Consider the following 26029-nt stretch of genomic DNA (forward strand, 5'->3'; position numbering starts at 1 on the left):
ATTATGCCGCATTTGTCATGCTAAGGGCGAGATGAGATAGCTCGCCTAGATATTGACCTTTTCCAAGGCCGGTCTCATTTCAGGAAGTAGGTCTACACCATAGCAAAAACAAAAGTTTACTAAAGTAAGAATTGGAGAAATTCAGGTAGGGCCGTTCCTGTTTGGTTCCTAGCGAAAACACCCCAGCACTGGACAGACACCAATGTTGTTCTGGAAGAAATTTGGAAATTGTCCCACAGGTTTAGACAAAGCCTGTTGTTTTGAGGATTATAGAGCATTATTATCTCTAGTTCAGCTCACCTCTCTGGTTCAGGTTGGTCCAGCTCTGGACTACTTTTTGGATCGCATGCTGACTGGACTGAAGGGCTGGGTGTGGGCGAAGACACTTCAGTAGCTCCATAGTGCATCTCCAGCTTCGCAATGAAGCAGAGGACCAAACGGGAAAGAACATTTAGTAAAGTACAACTGCCAAAAATGTGTAACTGGCTGTTTTCTTGGTTGGAGGACATCTGAAGGCTTTGAGGTTTTCTGAGGATGAAACATTCATTCATAGAAATATAATCTGTTCTGTGATCAGATGGCCTTGACCCGTTCTAGTCAATATATTTCTATGCATGAAGCTAAGTAGTTATGACATGTCATCTTGTACCTCGTCTGGGCTTTTCCCTGCTACTTCCTCGTCTCCGGCTAGAGCGTGCCTTTCCAACTCCATGGCAACCAGGGTGGTTGTCGTTGACATCACGGAGAGGGAGCTGTCGCTGTTACTCTCGTCACTCTCGCCGTCTTGGGTTTTCTCTGGAATGGAATATGAAAGTTATTTTTATCAGGCAGATATTTATGTAGCCCAGAGAGAGAGAGTTCAGAGTCGACCATTCTATTGGAGCCCACTGCCAGATATTTGAGGCTTTGACGTTCAAATTCTTAAAATATTTACCTCAAGAACATTTCTATCTGCTCTTACAAATCACTGCTAACATTAAACTGCATCTGACTGATCATTCACAAGGTCACTCAGCATTGTTTGTAGTTACTTCTTTGATCCTGAACAAACAAACTACAGTATGATAAGAGTGTTTCTCACCTAGAAAAAGAACATGATAATAGCACATTGTTTTAGAGAGAGAACATGGTTTCTCAAACCTTTCTTCCCTTGCATTGAACTCCTGTCCTGGACCTTTTTGTAGCGCAGCAGCGACTGCCTCAACTCCTCAATTTTACGATCCTACAGGTGCAGAGGGGTCACAAAGATCAAACTTGACAAAACTAACCATCTAAGAATCATGAGATGGAGGGCGGTGGGGTCAACTGTAGTTTACAGTACCTTCTCCTCATTGGCTGCCATCAGTGATTCCACTGCTTTTTTCATTCTCTGCACTTCCACATCTGAAGGGTAAAGAAATTGATTTTTGCCAGAGAATATACTGCTGGGTCAACTCTGGGCAAAGGTATGTCTGGGGTCCTCTGACTAACTCATCCATAGTGATCTATGGTACAACAGTACATCTATTTAGAGAGTTGTCAATATATATTAGTATCCAACAGTACCATCTAAACAGTCAGGGAGACCTCCTGAGGGACATTTTGACTCCCTATCCATGTAGTCTAACTACTTTCTAGCCTCACAGTGAAATAAGCACCACATCTAACAGTTGAGGGAACCTTGAGGTGAGTGGGGTGTTGATGGAGAGAGCAAGTGGTGAGAGGAGAGAAGGGTAAGGAAAGGGTGAGGAGGAGAGGTCTGTGGTAAAAGGAGGTGTTGGTTAAAGGAGAAAGCAGGAAGATGGGAGCACAGACTGAACAGTGAGCGAGCGGGCATCTATACCATAACAGATGAGAGGAAGGGACGTTTTTACATATAGACGGTCTATCATCGTATATATTTATAAATCCCTAGGGCAGTCTTAAAGGCACAATCCATAAATTCGATTTACATTGTAATCAATATGTTGTGTAGAGAGCTTTTGGGACCGTTGCAATCACAATACCAAAGAAGAGCAGGTGAATAAATTTGAACAACATATTTCTTGTTGTTGTGTATAGGTTGCGTTTTACACGTTTAAACTTCATCTAGTTGCCATGGAGGACAGAGAACTAACAGATTGCACCTTTAAGATACTTCCATTAAGTCAACTAACTTTACCATTCTTACAGTACATAAAGGCAAAAACCTTTCTGCAATACAAACCACTGATATCATCTTTTCATTCACTTATTTGAGTTCTAAAATATCAGTGGCTGAACTGATAAAGTTATTTCACAGAGTATATACACTGTATTAAATAGCTTTCCAATGGGTTATGGACAAGCAAAGTGCAGATGGGCCATTCATGCCCATACATGCAAACAGGGGACAGATGTGCAAGAGCAAATAATAATAAATACAAGCATTGATAAAACGCATAACCTTACGTTTCTCTTTCAGCCTCAATTTAAGAGTTTCATCTGGGTGAGAGACTAAACAGGACACAGAATTACTGGCTTCAGTTTCTGAAGACTTCAGTTTCATCACGACTTCTATCAAGACTGTATTCTTTTAAATCATGTTGATTGGTTACAAAATATGACAAACTGCAATTTCAGAGACATAATATATTATAAGCATAATAATAAGACAGATGCTCATACATGCTTATAAAACATTATAACGCATTATACCGGTCTGCTTTCAGTAAAGTGTTACCAAAATGTTATCTTTGCTTAATGGAACTGGTACATGTGTCTTACAAGGTGGGTTTCCCGGACACAGATTTAGCCGAGTCCAATGGAAAATCTCCATTGGGCAGACTTTTTAGTGTAGAACTAGGCCTAACCTGTGTCCGGACACCGGCCCATTGAGTAAAGACACAGACAGAAAGTCAACTGCGGCCCACGATCTCACCTCTGTCTCCACTGTCCATTCCAACCGGTGTGATGCCTCTGAACCCAGTCTCGTCGTGTAACCTCCTCAGCTCTCCGTCCCTTCCCTCCAGATGCCTCCTCAGCATTGCCAGCTCCTCCTGCTCAACACACAACAGTTAGTCAGCGACATCCTCACAAAAAACACTGGTTGCATTCCAGGCCACCTACACTGCAGACGTACTGCAGCATTGCATCAACAAATGGTTGTGTGCCACGTCATCGACTGCGCAGTCAATCAAGAGAATGGTTGTGTTCCCCTGCTTTGACGTTGCATTGCATCAAACAATGGTTGTGTGCCATGTCATCGACTGTGCCGTCAGTCACCAGATTGCTATAACATATGTGGTTAGCTGATATAAAATACCTATCCAGGGGTTGTAAATTCTGGCATGCATCAGCAACACCTGGGCAGAGGAACGCACCCAATAACTATGGTGTGGTTAACCGATATGTTAACCACTTATCCAGGTGTTGTGAGATCTGGCAGGCTTCTGCAATGTAGTCAGCCAGGAACATGGCCACTGACTTAACGCCCCCTCTCCCACCACCATCCTTACCAAACACCCACCATCACAAACAAACCACAACACAAACATTCAGATGCTGACTTGACAGGCAGAGACAATGATACACACACACCCAGAACAGGTGTGACTAAGGGAGGAGGTGGGGATTTGGGGGTCAGTGCGGGGGTCTGGGGTGGTTGATGTCTCATCAAGTGTTGGAGGAGCCATTTTACATGGCAGTGTCATAATAGCCTTGCCGCAGGCCTGTTTGTGCCGTCTTGCCAAATCCATTGACCACAGGTGTTGGCAAAACAACACAAACAGATCTGGGACCAGGCTAGTGTCAAAATGTCATGGGATAGAACATCGAGCATTAATTATTTCAAAACTAAACAGAGAAAGTACATTTCATCCATAAGAAAGAGGGAGTAAAAAACAGACTTCTAAAAGAGGTCACAAAAGCCCAAAATGAAGACATACCTGTGGTTTACATTAAATATGCTATATGCTTAAATTAGTGTCTTGTGGATGTCGCCTAAAGGAAGTGGTGTATTTCAGGATATGTTTAAATTTGTATGTATAAGTGCTTAGCTTTCTGCACCGGCACCAAAAAAAGCACATCAATTTAACCATTTGGATCATTCGATTGTTTTCTATGATAAGTCAGTTGAGTTCTGCTAACACACCTTTAATCTTGGCTAGAAATATGTAAAAACAAAAAAAACTGAACACCACACAAAAACAAGGCCAAAACCCGATATCAGATGGCAACAAGCAGAAACCCTGGGAGAAGCCAACCTTCAGGGCCTGCAGTTTGTTTTCCTTCCTCTGTTTCTCATACTGCATCTGGCCCACTTTGATTTTCAGGCTAGAAAGCTTGGCCATTAATGACTAGTAGCGGTGGAGAAAGAGGTAAGCCAAGGAAAGAGAGAGAAAAAGACAGATGTTATATAAAAGAAAAGACAGCAAAAGGGGGAGGAGAAGGGGATACTCAAGATTTGAAAAATAGTAAAAGAAAGAAGAGAGGATATATGTGTAAAGAAGAAATAGGCTATCGGGAAAAGTTCTCCTTCTGGAGGTAGATTTCTTTTCGCAGAATGAATCATTCATGCTTACATATTGCAGTGTAGGTAGGCCTACTCCACAGGACCACATGATAACTCACCTTAGTGGATTTCAGTTTCTTCTCATACTGTAGTCTTTCACTCTCCATCTCGGTCACTCTGTACCTCAGTTCATTCATCTCCAGAACCATGTCCTGATAGGGGAGAGAAAGACCGCATTACCCACAGTGTACTGGGGAAGGAGGGAAGCTGCATACAACATGCTTGTTCAATCAGAGAATTTCTCAAAGTTAAAAGGAGTCCTAGAACAGTCACCTCGATGGCTTGATAAACCATATAGTAAGATTGCTTGTTCCTCATGCGCTACTTAAGATACGTCAAAACTTGGCCAAAATAAATATTTTGAACCCTGAAGAAGGCAGCTTAGTTGTCAGCTTATTAGACTTATCACATCGAAGCGATTCGAGTGTGCAGCTTTGCTTTTTCTTATCAAAAGAAGCCTATACAGAGAATTTTCTCCCACATACTCCAAGGCCAACTACTGATCCCCACGGAGACCTTATCAAGTGATGAGGGACTACTTTCCAGGGACAGTAGAAATCCCAGAGCTGTTCTGCTTTGCTCCGAACTGCCGTGTAAACAAGATATGAACAACCTTTTTGGTCTTTGTTGGCAACCATACAACCAGAGGTAAGCCAAATCTTCACATTTCCCCATTATCAAAACCCTAATGCCAGACATTTATGTGTAAGAGCAACTCATGCATATCTTCAAACAAGGCACAATTCCAGTGCCCCTGGCCATGGTAACTGGCATTCTCTTGGCAGTGAACAATCTCTTTACTTGCCCCAACACACTGCGGCTTTGAACACATGATGACATAAGCCTCCCCTCCCCACACAGTTTTCAGGCAGCAAGTAAGGGTGTGTGTGTGCGTGTGTGTGCGCGCGCGCGTGTGTGTGTGTATGTGTGTGTGTGTGTGTGTGTGTGTGTGTGAAAGAGCGAGAGGGAGAGAGAAATACTGCAAGAAGAATTAATCCTAAAGCAGAGGCCTCCCATTCCATACCTCATTGTCGCTGAAGTCAAAGTGCAGTCTGTCCTTCTCAAATGAGTTCAGCTTCAGGTTGGACACCTCAGCCAGCAGGTCCTGTTTCTGAGTCTCTAGAGCCGTTCTGCACAGGAGTTCCTGCGAAACCACAAAACACAGACTAAATATAGACAACACACACACACGCACAGAGCTTGCCTTGCTTGCTTGGTTTTGCTGTTCAGCAGTGGTGACAATAATATAACTTCAACAGAGCCCCATGTTCAGGGGCCGTTCTCCTCCAAACTGACCTGTTGCAGCATCTCCTCAGTGGCGTTCAGTTTCTCCCGGTGCTCATCCAAACACATGTCCAAGTCCCTTATCTTCTCCCCCTGCGCCTCCACCTGGTCTGTCAACACACTCACCTGCACAGGAACACATGGGTAAGACTAAGTTGCTCTTATACCTGTGTAGTAAGACAGTAATTACAATATTAACATAAACATTATTATGGTGCATAGTAATGGAGTTGAGTTATGACACCAAGTTCATTAAAGCCTGGTCCCAGATATGTGTATGTGCTGTATAGCCAATTCCTCACATTTTATTGGTCACATACACATGGTTAGCAGATGTTAATGTGAGTGTCGTGAAAAGCTTGTGCTTCTAGTTCTGACCGTGCAGTAATAACTAACAAGTAATCTAACAACTTAACTTCCGGCGCCGACAAAGATGGCCGCCTCGCTTCGCGTTCCTAGGAAACTACGCAGTATTTTGTTTTTTTACGTGCTATTTCTTACATTGGTACCCCAGGTAATCTTAGGTTTTATTACATACAGTCGGGAGGAAGTACTGAATATAAGAGCAACGTCAACTCACTATCATTACGACCAGGAATTCGACTTTCCCGAAGCGGATCCTCTGTTTTGCCCACCACCCAGGACAATGCATCGGGAACCCAGCCGGCGAACCAAAACAACGTTGCCGTAAAAGGGGCAGACGAAGCGGTCTTCTGGTCAGGCTCCGGAGACGGGCACATCGCGCACCACTCCCGAGCATACTACTCGCCAATGTCCAGTCTCTTGACAACAAGGTTGATGAAATCCGAGCAAGGGTAGCGTTCCAGAGAGACATAAGAGACTGTAACGTTCTTTGCTTCACGGAAACACGGCTCACTCGAGACACGCTATCGGAGTCGGTACAGCCAGCTGGTTTCTTCACGCATCGCGCCGACAGAAACAAGCATCTTTCTGGTAAGAAGAGGGGCAGGGGAGTATGCCTTATGATTAACGAGACGTGGTGTGATCATAACAACATACAGGAACTCAAGTCCTTCTGTTCACCTGCCTTAGAATTCCTCACAATCAAATGTCGACCGCATTATCTACCAAGAGAATTCTCTTCGATTATAATCACAGCCGCATATATTCCCCCCCCCCAAGCAGACACATCGATGGCCCTGAACGAACTTTAATTGACTCTATGTAAACTGGAAACCACATATCCTGAGGCTGCATTCATTGTAGCTGGTGATTTTAACAAGCCTAATCTGAAAACAAGACTCCCTAAATTCTATCAGCATATCGATTGTGCTACCAGGGCTGGTAAAACCCTAGATCATTGTTATTCTAACTTCCGCGTCGCATATAAGGCCCTCCCCCGCCCTCCTTTTGGAAAAGCTGACCACGACTCTATTTAGTTGCTCCCAGCCTATAGACGGAGAATAAAACAGGAAGCTCCCGCGCTCAGGTCTGTTCAACGCTGGTCCGACCAATCTGATTCCACGCTTCAAGATTGCTTCGATCACGTGGATTGGGATATGTTCCGTATTGCGTCCAACAACAACATTGAAGAATACGCTGAGTCGGTGAGCGAGTTCATTAGAAAGTGCATCGGCGACAGAATACCCACAGCAACGATTAAAACATTCCCAAACCAGAAACCGTGGATTGATGGCAGCATTAGCGCGAAACTGAAAGCGCGAACCACTGCTTTTAACCAGGGCAAGGTGACCGGAAACATGACCGAATATAGACAGTGTAGCTATTCCCTCCGTAAGGCAATCAAACAAGCTAAGCTTCAGTATAGAGACAAAGTAGAGTCGCAATTCAACGGCTCAGACACAAGAGGTATGTGGCAGGGTCTACAGTCAATCACGGATTACAAAAAGAAAACCAGCCCCGTCGCGGACCAGGATGTCTTGCTCCCAGACAGACTAAACAACTTCTTTGCTCGCTTTGAGGACAATACAATGCCACTGACACGGCCCGCTACCAAAACCTGCGGATTCTCCTTCACTGCAGCCGACGTGAGTAAAACATTTAAACGTGTTAACCCTCGCATGGCTGCCGGCCCAGACGGCATCCACAGCCGCGTCCTCAGAGCATGCGCAGACCAGCTGGCTGGTGTGTTTACGGACATATTCAATCAATCCTTATCCCAGTCTGCTGTTCCCACATGCTTCAAGAGGGCTACCATTGTTCCTGTTCCCAAGAAAGCTAATGAGGCTAAACGACTACCATCCTGTAGCACTGACTTCGGTCATTATCAAGTGCTTTGAGAGACTAGTAAAGGACCATATCACCTCCACCCTACTTGACACCCTAGACCCACTCCAATTTGCTTACCGCCCCAATAGGTCCACAGACGACGCAATTGCAACCACACTGCTCTAACCCATCTGGACAAGAGGAATACCTACAGTGAGGGAAAAAAGTATTTGATCCCCTGCTGATTTTGTACGTTTACCCACTGACAAAGAATTGATCAGTCTATACTTTTAATGGTAGGTTTATTTGAACAGTGAGAGACAGAATAACCACAAAAATATCCAAAAAAACGCATGTCAAAAATGTTATAAATTGATTTGCATTTTAATGAGGGAAATAAGTATTTGACCCCCTCTCAATCAGAAAGATTTCTGGCTCCCAGGTGTCTTTCATACAGGTAACGAGCTGAGATTAGGAGCACACTGTTAAAGGGAGTGCTCCTAATCTCAGTTTGTTACCTGTATAAAAGACACCTGTCCACAGAAGCAATCAATCAATCAGATTCCAAACTCTCCACCATGGCCAAGACCAAAGAGCTCTCCAAGGATGTCAGGGACAAGATTGTAGATCTACACAAGGCTGGAATGGGCTACAAGACCATTGTCAAGCAGCTTGGTGAGAAGGTGACAACAGTTGGTGCGATTATTCGCAAATGGAAGAAACACAAAATAACTGTCAAACTCCCTCGGCCTGGGACTCCATGCAAGATCTCACCTCGTGGAGTTGCAATGATCATGAGAACGGTGAGGAATCAGCCCAGAACTACACAGGAGGATCTTGTCAATGATCTCAAGGCAGCTGGGACCAGTCACCAAGAAAACAATTGGTAACACACTACGCCGTGAAGGACTGAAATCCTGCAGCGTCCGCAAGGTCCCCCTGCTCAAGAAAGCACATATACATGCCCGTCTGAAGTTTGCCAATGAACATCTGAATGATTCAGAGGACAACTGGGTGAACGTGTTGTGGTCAGATGAGACCAAAATGGAGTTCTTTGGCATCAACTCAACTTGCCGTGTTTGGAGGAGGAGGAATGCTGCCTATGACCCCAAGAAACCATCCTCACCGTCAAACATGGAGGTGGAAACATTATGCTTTGGGGGTGTTTTTCTGCTAAGGGGACAGGACAACTTCACCGCATCAAAGGGACGATGGACAGGGCCATGTACCGTCAAATCTTGGGTGAAAACCTCCTACCCTCAGCCAGGGTATTGAAAATGTGTCGTGGATGGGTATTCCAGCACGACAATGACCCAAAACACACGGCCAAGGCAACAAAGGAGTGGCTCAAGAAAAAGCACATTAAGGTCCTGGAGTGGCCTAGCCAGTCTCCAGACCTTAATCCCATAGAAAATCTGTGGAGGGAGCTGAAGGTTCGAGTTGCCAAATGTCAGCCTCGAAACCTTAATGACTTGAAGAAGATCTGCAAAGAGGAGTGGGACAAAATCCCTCCTGAGATGTGTGCAAACCTGGTGGCCAACTACAAGAAACATCTGACCTCTGTGATTGCCAACAAGGGTTTTGCCACCACGTACTAAGTAATGTTTTGCAGAGGGGGTCAAATACTTATTTCCCTCATTAAAATGCAAATCAATTTATAACATTTTTGACATGCGTTTTTCTGGATATTTTTGTTGATATTCTGTCTCTCACTGTTCAAATAAACCTACCATTAAAATTACAGACTGATCATTTCTTTGTCAGTGGACAAACGTACAAAATCAGCAGGGGATCAAATACTTTTTTCCCTCACTGTATGTGAGAATGCTGTTCATCGACTACAGCTCAGCATTTAACACCATAGTACCCTCTAAACTCGTCATCAAGCTCGAGACCATGGGTCTCGACCCCACCCTGTGCAACTGGGTACTGGACTTCCTGACGGGCCACCCACAGGTGGGGAGGGTAGGTAACATCTCCAACCCGCTGAACCTCAACACTGGGGCCCCACAAGGGTACGTTCTGAGCCCTCTCCTGTACTCTGTTCACCCACGACTGCGTGGCCATGCACGCCTCCAACTCAATCATCAAGTTTGCAGACAACACTACAGTGGTAGGCTTGATTACCAACAATGACGAGACGGCCTACAGGGAGGAGGTGTGGGCCCTCGGAGTGTGGTGTCAGGGAAATAACCTCACACTCAACGTCAACTAAACAAAGGAGATGATCGTGGACTTCAGGAAACAGCAGAGGTTGCACCCCCCTATCCACATCGACGGGACAGTAGTGGAGAGGGTAATAAGTTCCTCGGCATACACATCACGGACAAACTGAAATGGTCCACCCACACAGACAGCGTGGTGAAGAAGGCGCAGCAGCTTCTCTTCAACCTCAGGAGGCTGAAGAAATTCGGCTTGTCACCAAAAGCACTCAAACTTTTACAGATGCACAATCGAGAGCATCCTGTCGGGCTGCATCACCGCCTGGTACGGCAACTGCTCCGCCCACAACCGTAAGGCTCTCCAGAGGGTAGTGAGGTTTGCGGGGCAAACTACCTGCCCTCCAGGACACCTACACCACCCGATGTCACAGGAAGGCCATAAAGATCATCAAGGACAACAACCACCCGAGCCACTGCCTGTTCAGCCCGCTATCATCCAGAAGGCGAGGTCAGTACAGGTGCATCAAAGCTGGGACCGAGAGACTGAAAAACAGCTTCTATCTCAAGGCCATCAGACTGTTAAACAGCCATCTCTAACATTGAGTGGCTGCTGCCAACATACTGACTCAACTCCAGCTCACTTTAATAATGGAAAAATTTATGTAATAAATGTATCACTAGTCACTTTAAACAATGCCACTTTATATAATGTTTACATACCCTACATTACTCATCTCATATACTGTTCTCTATACCATCTACTTCATCTTGCCTATGCCGTTTGGCCATCGCTCATCCTTATATTTATATGTACATATTCTTATTCATTCCTTTACACTTGTGTGTATAAGGTAGTTGTTGTGAAATTGTTCAAATCAAATTTTATTTGTCACATACACTTGGTTAGCAGATGTTAATGCGAGTGTAGTGAATTCTTTTCATTACAATAAAAAGGTAATTTACTGACAATTAATTTTGTTATAACGCCCTTAAATGAGCCATTTAGGCTGCCTGGGTAAGATGGCTACTAGCTATGACATGTTGTTGTGTACTGTACACTACCTGAAGCACCAGGGATTCCTTGTCACCCTCCAGCCGAGACAGTCTCTCTTGGTAGAGGTCCCCACCCATGGAGATGTGGTGACCATTGGACTGCAGGCGGGCACAGAGAAGACAACATGAAGAGTCAGTGAAAGAGTGGCACTTGGGATTGGTCTGAGTATTAACATACATCCTCCAATAGTATTTTGTGATATAACTTGATGAACATTTATGTTTTACAGTCTGAGTAGCTGGACAGCGTGGACACAAGAGGTGGTTTTGTGTTCTGAGATGAAGCCGCTATTACACTGGTAAAGCTTTACGACATGCTCAGTGCTTAATGTGTCAAGATCAAGTCAGATCAAGCTAAAGATCGATGCTGTGGCACCATTTGTCACTGAGGTACACTGGAGTATGTCCTAGGGTGAACACTGAGGTACACTGGAGTTTGTCCTAGGGTGAACACTGAGGTACACTGGAGTATGTCCTAGGGTGAACACTGAGGTACACTGGAGAATGTCCTAGGGTGAACACTGAGGTACACTGGAGAATGTCCTAGGGTGAACACTGAGGTACACTGGAGTATGTCCTAGGGTGAACACTGAGGTACACTGGAGAATGTCCTAGGGTGAACACTGAGGTACACTGGAGTTTGTCCTAGGGTGAACACTGAGGTACACTGGAGTATGTCCTAGGGTGAACACTGAGGTACACTGGAGTTTGTCCTAGGGTGAACACTGAGGTACACTGGAGTATGTCCTAGGGTGAACACTGAGGTACACTGGAGTATGTCCTAGGGTGAACACTGAGGTACACTGGAGAATGTCCTAGGGTGAACACTGAGGTACACTGGAGTATGTCCTAGGGTGAACACTGAGGTACACTGGAGTATGTCCTAGGGTGAACACTGAGGTACACTGGAGTATGTCCTAGGGTGAACACTGAGGTACACTGGAGAATGTCCTAGGGTGAACACTGAGGTACACTGGAGTATGTCCTAGGGTGAACACTGAGGTACACTGGAGAATGTCCTAGGGTGAACACTGAGGTACACTGGAGTATGTCCTAGGGTGAACACTGAGGTACACTGGAGTATGTCCTAGGGTGAACACTGAGGTACACTGGAGTATGTCCTAGGGTGAACACTGAGGTACACTGGAGTATGTCCTAGGGTGAACACTGAGGTACACTGGAGTATGTCCTAGGGTGAACACTGAGGTACACTGGAGTATGTCCTAGGGTGAACACTGAGGTACACTGGAGTATGTCCTAGGGTGAACACTGAGGTACACTGGAGTATGTCCTAGGGTGAACACTGAGGTACACTGGAGTATGTCCTAGGGTGAACACTGAGGTACACTGGAGAATGTCCTAGGGTGAACACTGAGGTACACTGGAGAATGTCCTAGGGTGAACACTGAGGTACACTGGAGTATGTCCTAGGGTGAACACTGAGGTACACTGGAGTATGTCCTAGGGTGAACACTGAGGTACACTGGAGTATGTCCTAGGGTGAACACTGAGGTACACTGGAGAATGTCCTAGGGTGAACACTGAGGTACACTGGAGAATGTCCTAGGGTGAACACTGAGGTACACTGGAGTATGTCCTAGGGTGAACACTGAGGTACACTGGAGTATGTCCTAGGGTGAACACTGAGGTACACTGGAGTATGTCCTAGGGTGAACACGGCATATTTGAAGTGCCTTAAACACGGACAATTATCAGACAACATATCGCACAAGAGTCTTTCGAGTGACAGCTTTGTGTGATTGATGTTGCATTTGCCCTTTCCTTTGCCTGCAACACCTTAAATGGTCGAAGAGACTAGTGTACACACAGAGTGGGTTTCAGCAGAGAGTTACTGGTGTACACAGGCTCTGGCATTTCCCTGGCCCAGATCCTAGATCCCAGTGGTCTCTGCAGCAAGCAGTTGGTTCCCACCACATCAATGGTTTGTTTCTCACAGCGGTGTGTCACAAACCCTGGCTTTTAGCTTATTGACTACACCATACCCTAAGAGTTCAGCGAGATGTTTGCTTTGTAACCACCGAGGACCTGTTCGTGGACATTGGAGACTCATATTAGAGGTATTCTTCTAACATTCAAAGCGAGGACAGGCTGAAGAACTGCGAACAAGATGATCAATGGCCAGATGGGCTTCACATAGTTAGTTTGAACTCAGTGTTCCAGAAACATATCTGCTGTAAAACAGAATGGAACGGAGAGCACACACAGAGAGCAAAATATATAGGCTTAATCATTCATATACTATTAGTCGGCACAAAGAATCAACGTTTTTACCAGTTAAGCTTTGAAAAGGGTGTGCTGGCTGGTTGCTCTACAGCAAGATCCTCTAGCTGCCCAATGGAGCTTCAACCCCAACCAACATCTCCCCTCACCAATATTTAGAGGGTTTATATATTACTACTCTGCTGCTAAAACTGACCAGGAAATGTCTCTGATAATGTATCCCCTCATACCATACTTCTCCTTTCACCCTCATACTTCTCCTTTCACCCTCATACCATACTTCTCCTTTCACCCTCATACCATACTTCTCCTTTCACCCCCATACTTCTCCTTTCACCCTCATACCATACTTCTCCTTTCACCCTCATACCATACTTCTCCTTTCACCCTCATAACATACTTCTCCTTTCACCCTCATAACATACTTCTCCTTTCACCCTCATACCATATTTCTCCTTTCACCCTCATACCATTCTTCTCCTTTAAACAGCAGTAGAGCTCTTCAACGTACCATCCCAGATTCCCCACCAGACATGTTGTTTTTGTAGTGACACAGGAGGGAATAACAGGAGGGACACCACAACAGAGGTCCCCTTTGTGGATCTAACCTTATCAAACCGTAAATCACCACAGCAACAGCAGGCCTATATTTACACATTCCGTGACATGTCTGGACAAACAACAGCCGTAACACGACACCGCTGTGGAGACTAATGTGATGAGGGATGTCATCGGAGCTGAACATGAACTTTAAATGAATGCAACAGTCGTCTCCCATGTCGGTTTACAGTACATCTGACATTCTCTTAGTCCTCTCATCACAGATGTGTGTGTCTCTCCCTAGTCACTAGATATGACAAAGGATTTCATACACATGGCTTTGAGAAGGTGCTAGATAAAGTACATTTTAGCGCCAGCGAAACCAGGAAGACTTTGCAGTCCACACACTGTGATACAGTACATTCAACCACAGAGATGTATCATCAACATCATGGGTGGATGCATCTGAAACAGCACCATATTCCTTATATAGTGCACTACTTTTGACTGGTCTCACCATCAGGTGTCCCTGCTGCAGCCAGTCCACCAGGCTGTCTGCGGTGGCGTCAGGGATCTGGCAGCGCAGGCCCTCCCTCTCCTCTGTGTCCATCAGCTCCAGCACGCCCCGGAGGTCCTCCAGCAGGTTCAGCGCCCGCAGGCTGCCCATGAAGGGAGAGGTGGGCGACTGGCAGTCAAACAGCCCGTTGGAGTAGTCCATAGCCTTGGAGCCTGGGGGGGGAAACACTCAATTAAACAGTTTCCATACTTTAAAGATGGAGAAATATGCTCTATTTGCAGTTAGCCTCCCCATGAAAGAAGTTCAGTCATTTATAAGGTCTATTAAATGGTATAACTTCATCAAATGACTATGTTGTATTTTAGCCCAAGAAAGAGGACAGTCTGTGCAATGTTTAACAGGTTCACAACAGCCCTGCATTTCTAGAGTAGAGTGAAAACAACTCTCGGTTATACCATTACGTCACTGCTCCTCATTACAGGACCTAGCCGACACGACAAGTGAGGAAATCTAGCTCATTTACACACAAGACTCTACAGGGAAACACAGCTACAGGCCAGAGAAAGAGTGGGATAGCGAAAGAGAGACAGAAAGAGACAGAAAGAGAAAGAGAGAACAAGAGAGAGAGAAAGAGCTTGAATGAGGACAGAAGAAAGGCTAGAGTTACTTGGGAAACAGACATGTGATCGGACAGTTAACTGAAATGTCAGGCCTATAATTAACCCAATGCTGAAAATAAGATTAGCCTTAAAGCTTGTCTATGCTGACTCTGTGCATTAACATTACTGTACTAATACAGCCATACTGAAGTACTGAGATGGGCTTGCAGTTCTGAAATGGGCTTCACATTTATCCCCATCAGCTACAGTACTACATTTAACTGCCACATGTTGAATTGATCTATCAAACCACAATGGGAAATGTCCACTTCTTGAAGAACTTTAGGGAATGGCCTGCCATAACAGTTCTTGCCTGAAAACATGATCATCAAAAACAGTTAACATTGCTCAAACTAGCCTGAGAGTGTGATCATCACAATGATCTGGTATTCACAGTTAATTAGTCAGTCTAAAAATGTTCTTCTGCCTCTTGAAATGTGTGTTGCAGAGCTACACTGGTTGGGCCGGGTATGACCATTAATCCTTCAGTGAGCATTGAGAAAGGCATATTGTACTGTAAATGAATTTCTGTATGTATCAAGTGTCTCAGAGGAAGAGTGCTGCTCTAGGATCAGCTCTCCGCCCCCGTCGATATAATCTTATTCATTATGATCCAAAAGGCAAAACTGATCCCGAATCAGCACTCCTACTCAGACTCTTTGTTAACACAGTCCCAGGTCTAACTATCCAACTCCGATAGTGTTGCACCAGTGAATGTGATGCTGAGAGATCAGTCCTTGTTCTTCAGCATGCCAACGCAGCAGTGACAGAGACAGATATTCTTACCTGCTATTATCCCATCCATCTGCTCCAAGGCTGCTGCCAACATGTCACTGGCATCAGACATCATCTTCAACACTCAGTGGGCACCCTGGGAGAAAGAAAAGGGACAATGAACCATTAAGCTGTATTTAATTAAGGGATAGAAGTTTTTCCTGACCCACTAGGGTTAGGCAATACATGCCACTTATTATTGACTTCACAGGAGGTTGGTGGCACCTTAATTGGGGAGAAAGGGCTCATGGTAATGACTGGAGCGGAGTCAGTGGAATGGAATCAAATACAATAAACATATGGTTTCCAGGTGTTTGATGCCATTCCATTTGAGCCGTTCTTCCCTCAGCAGCCTCCACTGACTGACATACAAAAAATGTATGCACTCACTGCAAAGTATGTGATCCCTGTGGGATGGAACCCATGACGGTGACATTGCTAGTGCCATGCTCTTACCAACTGAGCCGTGGTCGGGAAAAACTGCTGGCCATAGGTATAGGCTTGTAGGTCTACTTACACCTTATTACTTAGATGTAATCTCCACATCACTAGAGCAAGAGCTTTTAAGAGATTTTGAAGTCATGAATAAAAAAATAAAAAAGAATAAATACATTTAAAAAACTAACTATGGAGTCTGAAAAGGTAGGAAGTGAGGGGAGGAAATTTCTGCTAAGAAATATGCAACACTTTCTTATCGTCAGTCGGCTCAGTGTTTCACAGGAAAATATAATTACTGGGTTTCTGACACAAAAGCCATTCTAAGAGATTGCTAAGAACCAGAATGCGCAAGGACATAAAAAAAAAAACATGGCTAGGTTTTGGCTATTTTTATTTAACTAGGCAAGTCAGTTAAGAACAAATTATTATTTACAATAATGGCCTACCAAAAGGCCTCCTGCGTGGGTGGATGGGGGCTGGGAATAAAAATTAAAAAAAAGATTTTTAAGTAAAAAAAAGTCTCTGTGTAGTGTTGTGGTGTCTCGCTTGTTGTGATATATACAGTGGGGAGAACAAGTATTTGATACACTGCCGATTTTGCAGGTTTTCCTACTTACAAAGCATGTAGAGGTCTGTAATTTTTATCATAGGTACACTTCAACTGTGAGAGACGGAATCTAAAACAAAAATCCAGAAAATCACATTGTATGATTTTTAAATAATTAATTTGCATTTTATTGCATGACATAAGTATTTGATCACCTACCAACCAGTAAGAATTCCGGCTCTCACAGACCTGTTAGTTTTTCTTTAAGAAGCCCTCCTGTTCTCCACTCATTACCTGTATTAACTGCACCTGTTTGAACTCGTTACCTGTATAAAAGACACCTGTCCACACACAATCAAACAGATTCCAACCTCTCCACAATGGCCAAGACCAGAGAGCTGTGTAAGGACATCAGGGATAAAATTGTAGACCTGCACAAGGCTGGGATGGGCTACAGGACAATAGGCAAGCAGCTTGGTGAGAAGGAAACAACTGTTGGCGCAATTATTAGAAAATGGAAGAAGTTCAAGATGACGGTCAATCACCCTCGGTCTGGGGCTCCATGCAAGATTTCACCTCGTGGGGCATCAATGATCATGAGGAAGGTGAGGGATCAGCCCAGAACTACACGGCAGGACCTGGTCAATGACCTGAAGAGAGCTGGGACCACAGTCTCAAAGAAAACCATTAGTAACACACTACGCCGTCATGGATTAAAATCCTGCAGCGCACGCAAGGTCCCCCTGCTTAAGCCAGTGCATGTCCAGGCCTGTCTGAAGTTTGCCAATGACCATCTGGATGATCCAGAGGAGGAATGGGAGAAGGTCATGTGGTCTGATGAGACAAAAATAGAGCTTTTTGGTCTAACTCCACTCGCCGTGTTTGGAGGAAGAAGAAGTATGAGTACAACCCCAAGAACACCATCCCAACCGTGAAGCATGGAGGTGGAAACATCATTCTTTGGGGATGCTTTTCTGCAAAGGGGACAGGACGACTGCACCGTATTGAGGGGAGGATGGATGGGGCCATGTATCGCGAGATCTTGGCCAACAACCTCCTTCCCTCAGTAAGAGCATTGAAGATGGGTCGTGGCTGGGTCTTCCAGCATGACAACGACACGAAGCACACAGCCATGGCAACTAAGGAGTGGCTCCGTAAGAAGCATCTCAAGGTCCTGAAGTGGCCTAGCCAGTCTCCAGACCTGAACCCAATAGAAAATCTTTGGAGGGAGCTGAAAGTCCGTATTGCCCAGCGACAGCCCCGAAACCTGAAGGATCTGGAGAAGATCTGTAGGGAGGAGTGGGCCAAAATCCCTGCTGCAGTGTGTGCAAACCTAGTCAAGAACTACAGGAAATGTATGATCTCTGTAATTGCAAACAAAGGTTTCTGTACCAAATATTAAGTTCTGCTTTTCTGATGTATCAAATACTTATGTCATGCAATAAAATGCAAATTAATTACTTAAAAATCATACAATGTGATTTTCTGGATTTTTGTTTTAGATTCCGTCTCTCATAGTTGAAGTGTACCTATGATAAAAATTACAGACCTCTACATGCTTTGTAAGTAGGAAAACCTGCAAAATCGGCAGTGTATCAAATACTTGTTCTCCCCACTGTATATATATACACTGCTCAAAAAAATAAAGGGAACACTTAAACAACACAATGTAACTCCAAGTCAATCACACTTCTGTGAAATCAAACTGTCCACTTAGGAAGCAACACTGATTGACAATAAATTTCACATGCTGTTGTGCAAATGGAATAGACAAAAGGTGGAAATTATAGGCAATTAGCAAGACACCCCCAAAAAAGGAGTGATTCTGCAGGTGGTGACCACAGACAACTTCTCAGTTCCTATGCTTCCTGGCTGAAGTTTTGGTCACTTTTGAATGCTGGCGGTGCTCTCACTCTAGTGGTAGCATGAGACGGAGTCTACAACCCACACAAGTGGCTCAGGTAGTGCAGCTCATCCAGGATGGCACATCAATGCGAGCTGTGGCAAAAAGGTTTGCTGTGTCTGTCAGCGTAGTGTCCAGAGCATGGAGGCGCTACCAGGAGACAGGCCAGTACATCAGGAGACGTGGAGGAGGCCGTATGGGGGCAAAAACCCAGCAGCAGGACCGCTACCTCCGCCTTTGTGCAAGGAGGTGCACTGCCAGAGCCCTGCAAAATGACCTCCAGCAGGCCACAAATGTGCATGTGTCTGCTCAAACGGTCAGAAACAGACTCCATGAGGGTGGTATGAGGGCCCGACGTCCACAGGTGGGGGTTGTGCTTACAGCCCAGCACCGTGCAGGACGTTTGCCATTTGCCAGAGAACACCAAGATTGGCAAATTCGCCACTGGCGCCCTGTGCTCTTCACAGATGAAAGCAGGTTCACACTGAGCACATGAGCACATGTGACAGACGTGACAGAGTCTGGAGACGCCGTGGAGAACGTTCTGCTGCCTGCAACATCCTCCAGCATGACCGGTTTGGCGGTGGGTCAGTCATGGTGTGGGGTGGCATTTCTTTGTGGGGCCGCACAGCCCTCCATGTGCTCGCCAAAGGTAGCCTGACTGCCATTAGGTACTGAGATGAGATCCTCAGACCCCTTGTGAGACCATATGCTGACACATGCACATTTGTGGCCTGCTGGAGGTCATTTTGCAGGGCTCTGGCAGTGCACCTCCTTGCACAAAGGCGGAGATAGCAGTCCTGCTGCTGGGTTGTTGCCCTCCTACGGCCTCCTCCACGTCTCCTGATGCACTGGCCTGTCTCCTGGTAGCGCCTCCATGCTCTGGACACTACGCTGACAGACACAGCAAACCTTTTTGCCACAGCTCGCATTGATGTGCCATCCTGGATGAACTGCACTACCTGAGCCACTTGTGTGGGTTGTAGACTCCGTCTCATGCTACCACTAGAGTGAGAGCACCGCCAGCATTCAAAAGTGACCAAAACATCAGCCAGGAAGCATAGGAACTGAGAAGTGGTCTGTGGTCACCACCTGCAGAATCACTCCTTTTTTTGGGGGTGTCTTGCTAATTGCCTATAATTTCCACCTTTTGTCTATTCCATTTGCACAACAGCATGTGAAATTTATTGTCAATCAGTGTTGCTTCCTAAGTGGACAGTTTGATTTCATATAAGTGTGATTGACTTGGAGTTACATTGTGTTGTTTAAGTGTTCCCTTTATTTTTTTGAGCAGTGTATATATATCACAACAAGCGAGACACCACAACACTACACAGAGACTTAAGACAACATAGCATGGTAGCAACACCAAATGACAACATGGTAGCAACAAGAAGAATACCATTAGAACTTAAAAGGATTCCTCTTAGTCATACATGGCTGCTGACAACATAGCCGGTCATGAAAACACATGGTTGGGTAGAATAGTTTTCACTAAGTAGACAATAACTGTTGAGGAGACAGAAATATGCAAGTGTAGACTTGCAGTTAATAACGTCATATCATGGAGGAGACGTGACAAACGGAGCATCATCATCATCTTAGAGAAATGTCATTCATAGATCTGTATTCTGTAAATAGTCTGTATTTCACATGGACTTGTCTCCACAACACCGTAAATGTCAGTCATCATAAATAAGCTACAGTACCACAGTGGCTCTGTGTGTATACAAGGGCAGCAAAACAAGGAACTGAAAATAATAAAAGTATAAAGAAAATAAGTGCAGGGCATTCTGGACCAGAATCATGTTGTAAAAATGATGTTGTGCATAGTTAATGTTACTCTTTTGGAAAATACAAATAGCCAGACATCTTTGGATTTAGTAGTATCAAACATTTGAACAAGTTTTGAGCAGCCATGTAGTAAATCCAGAGCAGTCTTAAAACAAAGCCACAGCAGCAGCTCCCGACTGTACACCTCAATAAGGAGCTGTGTTGATAAGCCTGTCATTTCATAATCTATCCACCCAGAACTTAGGCCCGGCCTGCTCAAAGGCAATGGGAATGGATGCATGACATTAGAAAATAGCCTCTCAAATAACACGTTTCAGTCCTATTATATTATACATTTGGCTGTTAAATCAGTTTGGCCAGAAAGAAAAGTGTAAGAAAAGTGTAAGAAGTACGTTCCATGATCTCGCCATCACGGTTGACAACTCCATTGTGTCCTCCTCCCAGAGTGCTAAGAACCTTGGCGTGATCCTGGACAACACCCTGTCGTTCTCAACTAACATCAAGGCGGTGACCCGTTCCTGTAGGTTCATGCTCTACAACATTCGCAGAGTACGACCCTGCCTCACGCAGGAAGCGGCGCAGGTCCTAATCCAGGCACTTGTCATCTCCCGTCTGGATTACTGCAACTCGCTGTTGGCTGGGCTCCCTGCCTGTGCCATTAAACCCCTACAACTCATCCAGAACGCCGCAGCCCGTCTGGTGTTCAACTTTCCCAAGTTCTCTCACGTCACCCCGCTCCTCCGCTCTCTCCACTGGCTTCCAGTTGAAGCTCGCATCCGCTACAAGACCATGGTGCTTGCCTACGGAGCTGTGAGGGGAACGGCACCGCCGTACCTTCAGGCTCTGATCAGGCCCTACACCCAAACAAGGGCACTGCGTTCATCCACCTCTGGCCTGCTCGCCTCCCTACCTCTGAGGAAGTACAGTTCCCGCTCAGCCCAGTCAAAACTGTTCGCTGCTCTGGCACCCCAATGGTGGAACAAACTCCCTCACGACGCCAGGTCAGCGGAGTCAATCACCACCTTCCGGAGACACCTGAAACCCCACCTCTTTAAGGAATACCTAGGATAGGATAAAGTAATCCTTCTAACCCCCCCCCCCCCCCTTAAAAGAGTTAGATGCACTATTGTAAAGTGGTTGTTCCACTGGATATCATAAGGTGAATGCACCAATTTGTAAGTCGCTCTGGATAAGAGCGTCTGCTAAATGACTTAAATGTAAATGTAAATGTAAGTACTGCGGGTTAAATTTGACTGCACATAATAACCATTAGTACTAGAGAGTGTTTTCTACAGGTGCGTAAGTTTAAGAATCATAACGCATTAAAAATCAAAAATGAACATGCACACAGTTTTGGCTGGAGCCATGAAAGACCGTAAGATGAGGAGGATTTAGCAAAACATGAAAGTGTCGTGATACAACATCAAAAGTAACAACTTTTCTACCTACTCTGGCACTGCTTCTTTTAAAACATTTGAACCTGAACGTGTTTTTAATACATGGCAGCCGGTGGGGTTCAAATGAACATCCAAACGAGAAATACGATCTCCTTCTTGTGCTTGAGGTAAAATGTTGGCCAATGTTAAGCCCTTCCTGTGTTCCCTAGGTTACCCTGTCAGGCGTGGGTCATTGGACACACATTTAGAATAATAATTAAGCCATTTAGCCCACTTATTGGCACAGTGAGTGAGCCACCGCTATGGACACTGGACACTTTGTTTTGGAGACCAGCGAGGAAACATCTTCTGGGACCTAGCTTGGAGAAAGGCCCAAAAAGCACAGCAAGGCCATTCTCTCAGTCTAGCTTCCTGATCAAAAGGCTGCGCACACACACACACAGAGAGACTCTTCATCACTGTAACAATACAGGCCTTTTCTATGCCAAAACTACATTCTCAGAGAATTTATGTTTTGAGCTACAATGGTCTTGCATGAGTACGACACTGCTTTACAATTTGAGTCCATAAGGTTCGGCCTGCTTCTCAGACAATCATCACGGTCAATTTAGGCAGCCCCCCGCACTGCTCTGATTCAGAGGGGTTGGGTTAAATGCGGAAGACACATTTCAGTTGAATGCATTCAGTTGTAAAACTGACTAGGTATCCCCCTTTCCCCTTCCCACTGACCCACTCACACAGTGCAGTGTTCTCCATGGTATGGGCCAAGGTAAACTCCACTCCTGAGAGCTTTCCTTCACTGGCTGCTGACTCACTTCCTGGGGGGAGGACCCCAATGTGATAGGGCATAACACTGTTCTACTTTTTTATGGAAACCACCCAGCCTCCTACCACTGTCATTTCAGCATTCCTGTGGTCAACATCTTCCTTATGGAAAATACATGCAATGAATGCATCAGGATTTTCCCTGCTTACAGTGTTGAAAATGCTGTTGAAAACACCTACATCATACAACGTTGTTTTATCGTTATCAGATGATTTATGAGTCATTCATATCTTCAGCAAATTGTGGTGTGTAAATTGGAGATTTTGTTGAGATGATTTAGGCTACAGTAGCTAACAACCAAAAACCTCTGCCTAGGTTTTTGAGAGAAGGCCTGAAATGAATTTCACACTAACGTAACGAGCTGTGTTAAGTAAATTAGTATTTAGCTGCCATTTTCAAAAGAGCACAAAAATGTGTGCTTTGCTAACCCCCCAAAAGGTCTCCATACATCATTTGGGGCTAATCAGCCATTTTAAAGTCATTAACAGGATTTCTTTTAAACACTTTTAAGAGTTGCCGTTCTAACAACCTTTTATCTTTTCTCTCTCCCAGAAATGTAATTCCAGAGTTCCTGGTAAATCTTTATTTAGTAACTTTCAGAAGCAGTCGTTTTTCTAAATAGTTTGGATTTGTATCAGGCCATTGGTTGAAGTCATTTCAAAAGGTAAAAATATTCCAAAACTCATGACCAAAAATAGAACTAGCCTAGTCATGTCACCAAGACAATGAACATCAGTGACACAAAACTGTCATAAAGCACAACAAAAGTCAGTCGCTTTTCTTTCTAAAAAGTTGCATCTTCACTGATGTAAGCTGCAAAACGTTCAACGCTTTAAAGATTACAGAGAGATTGGAGATTGAAACAGACTTGTCTCACGGCAAAAATCAGCTAAAAAAAAGTATTTTATTTAGTCTTTTCACTTGTTAGACAGCCACAGTAGACTGCACTTGACTCAGCAAAATACCAAAAAAAAGACCACGAACTCTTCAAGGTCAAGGGAAATATGCTATTAGGCCCCATTCCCACTACGAGATATGAAGGAGAGTGAGGAGCGGGGTGGTGAAAGAGATATCTACTTTTCAAATCACATTACATCCTTGCCTTTCGTTGTCTGGCAATGCGACATTCTTGGTCCGCAGCTCAAATTTACCGTAAATATCAAAGTAACCAGTAAGCACAAACTATTCAACAATGACAAACTTTTCCTCTTAAACATATTACACTTAAGAAATAAGGCACATCGAAGGGCTGTTCTTAAGCACGTGCAATGCGGAGTGCCTGGACACAGCTCTTAGCCGTGGTATATTATCCATATACAGTACCAAAAACCCGAAGTGCCTTATTGCTATTACAAACTGGTTACCAATGTAACTAGAATAGTAAAAATAAAATGTTTTGTCATACCCATGGTATACGGTCTGATATACCACGGCATTCAGCCAATCAGCATTCAGGGCTCGAACCACCAAGTTTATAATTAAACAATAAGGCACGGAGGGGTGTGCTATATGGCCAATATACCACGGCTAAGGGCTGTTCTTATGTGCAACGCAGGGTGCCTGGATACAGCCCTTAGCATTGGTATATTGGACATATACCACAAACCGCGAGGTGCCTTATTGCTATTATAAAAAGTGGTTAACAATGTAATTAGAGCAGTAAAAATAAATATTTTGTCATTCCCATGGTATACGTTCTGATATACCACGGCTGTCAGCCATTCAGCATTCAGTGCCTGAACAACCCAGTTTATAATATTGAATAATGCAACCAAACCATATTACACTCTTGAATAATGCAAGATGTGCAGACAATTAAAGGGTTTATTTTCCCGTCTGTTGGTTTCACTAATTACATTGTAGCTTCAAGACAAAAGCACAGAGTGGCTAAGAGCAATTCTTCAAGTAAAGTTAGCCTACCAAAAATGAATGATTAACCCGCTCTTACGAAAATAAAAGTACAGTAGGCCTACCTTAAAAAAATTAAGCCTGGTTTGTTTTATCAATATCATGCAAATCTGTACATGTGGTAAAAGCAAATTGCAACTGAAAAAGTGAATTCAATGCAACAAGTTGTTTTATATGGAAGACCTACTGCCCCTTTAAGAGCTAGAATTTATTTTGTACCCCGTTGTGATTTTCACCAAAAAATGTTGCCTTCTCACACTATTTAAATCCCACAATCGAATTAACAGTTAATGAAGCGCTCTTAGCCTATGAATTACATATAGCAAACAAATAATCTGAACTACAAAAACTCCACACACAGTTGAAGTCGGAAGTTTACATACACCTAAGCCAAATACATTTGAACTCAGTTTTTCACAATTCCTGACATTTAATCCAAGTAAATATTCCCTGTTTTAGGTCAGTTAGGATCACCACTTTATTTTAAGAATGTGAAATGTCAGAATAATAGTAGAGAGATTGATTTATTTCAGCTTTTATTTCTTTCATCACATTCCCAGTGGGTCAGAAGTTTACATGCACTCAATTAGTATTTGGTAGCGTTGCCTTTAAATTGTTTAACTTGGGTCAAACGTTTTGGGTAGCCTTCCACAAGCTTCCCACAATAAGTTGGGTGAATTTCGGCCCATTCCTTCTGACAGAGCTGGAGTAACGGAGTCAGGTTTGTAGGCGTCCTTGCTCGCACACGCTTTTTCAGTTCTGCCCACAAATTTTATATAGCATTGAGGTCAGGGCTTTGTGTTGGCCACTCCAATACCTTGACCTTGTTATCTTTAAGCCATTTTTCCACAACTTTGGAAGTATGCTTGGGATCATTGTCCATTTGGAAGACCCATTTGCAACCAAGCTTAAACTTCCTGACTGATGTCTTGAGATGTTGCTTCAATATATCCACAATTTTCTTTCCTCATGATGCCATCTATTTTGTGAAGTGCACCAGTCCCTCCTGCAGCAAAGCACCCCCAAAACATGCTGCTGCCATTCCCGTGCTTCGTGGTTGGGATGGTGTTCTTCGGCTTGCTAGCCTCCCCCTTTTTCCTCCAAACATAACGATGGTCACGATGGTCAAACAGTCCTATTTTTGTTTCATCAGACCAGAGGACATTTCTCCAAAAAGTACGATCTTTGTCCCCATGTGCAGTTGCAAAACGTAGTCTGGCTTTTTTATGGCGGTTTTGGAGCAGTGGCTTCGGAGCAGTGGTCTTTCAGGTTATGTCAATATAGGA

At 44.4% G+C, this 26029-nt stretch overlaps 1 protein-coding gene across 8 annotated transcripts in view; it reads right to left on the minus strand.

Annotated features, from left to right (window-relative positions):
* Window positions 1-26029, minus strand: part of LOC139584505 (liprin-beta-1-like) — a 59175-nt gene that overhangs the window by 15232 nt on the left and 17914 nt on the right. For 5 of the 8 annotated variants that reach the window (XM_071416459.1, XM_071416455.1, XM_071416460.1 and 2 more), the window contains exons 2-14: window positions 15943-16027; window positions 14498-14709; window positions 11209-11298; window positions 5807-5920; window positions 5535-5654; window positions 4570-4662; window positions 4203-4295; window positions 2879-2996; window positions 2410-2454; window positions 1322-1383; window positions 1141-1222; window positions 650-795; window positions 301-413 (exon numbers count right to left, since the gene is read on the minus strand). In XM_071416459.1, coding sequence (XP_071272560.1) covers window positions 301-413; window positions 650-795; window positions 1141-1222; window positions 1322-1383; window positions 2410-2454; window positions 2879-2996; window positions 4203-4295; window positions 4570-4662; window positions 5535-5654; window positions 5807-5920; window positions 11209-11298; window positions 14498-14709; window positions 15943-16006 — 1352 coding nt within the window. In that variant the 5' untranslated portion in view covers window positions 16007-16027. The remainder of the gene's footprint in view (window positions 1-300; window positions 414-649; window positions 796-1140; window positions 1223-1321; window positions 1384-2409; window positions 2455-2878; window positions 2997-4202; window positions 4296-4569; window positions 4663-5534; window positions 5655-5806; window positions 5921-11208; window positions 11299-14497; window positions 14710-15942; window positions 16028-26029) is intronic. The other 3 variants (XM_071416458.1, XM_071416462.1, XM_071416463.1) reach the window with 3 other exon arrangements.

This window comes from Salvelinus alpinus, chromosome 9 (genome assembly GCF_045679555.1).
Source record: "Salvelinus alpinus chromosome 9, SLU_Salpinus.1, whole genome shotgun sequence".
Taxonomy (NCBI): Eukaryota; Metazoa; Chordata; class Actinopteri; order Salmoniformes; family Salmonidae; genus Salvelinus; species Salvelinus alpinus.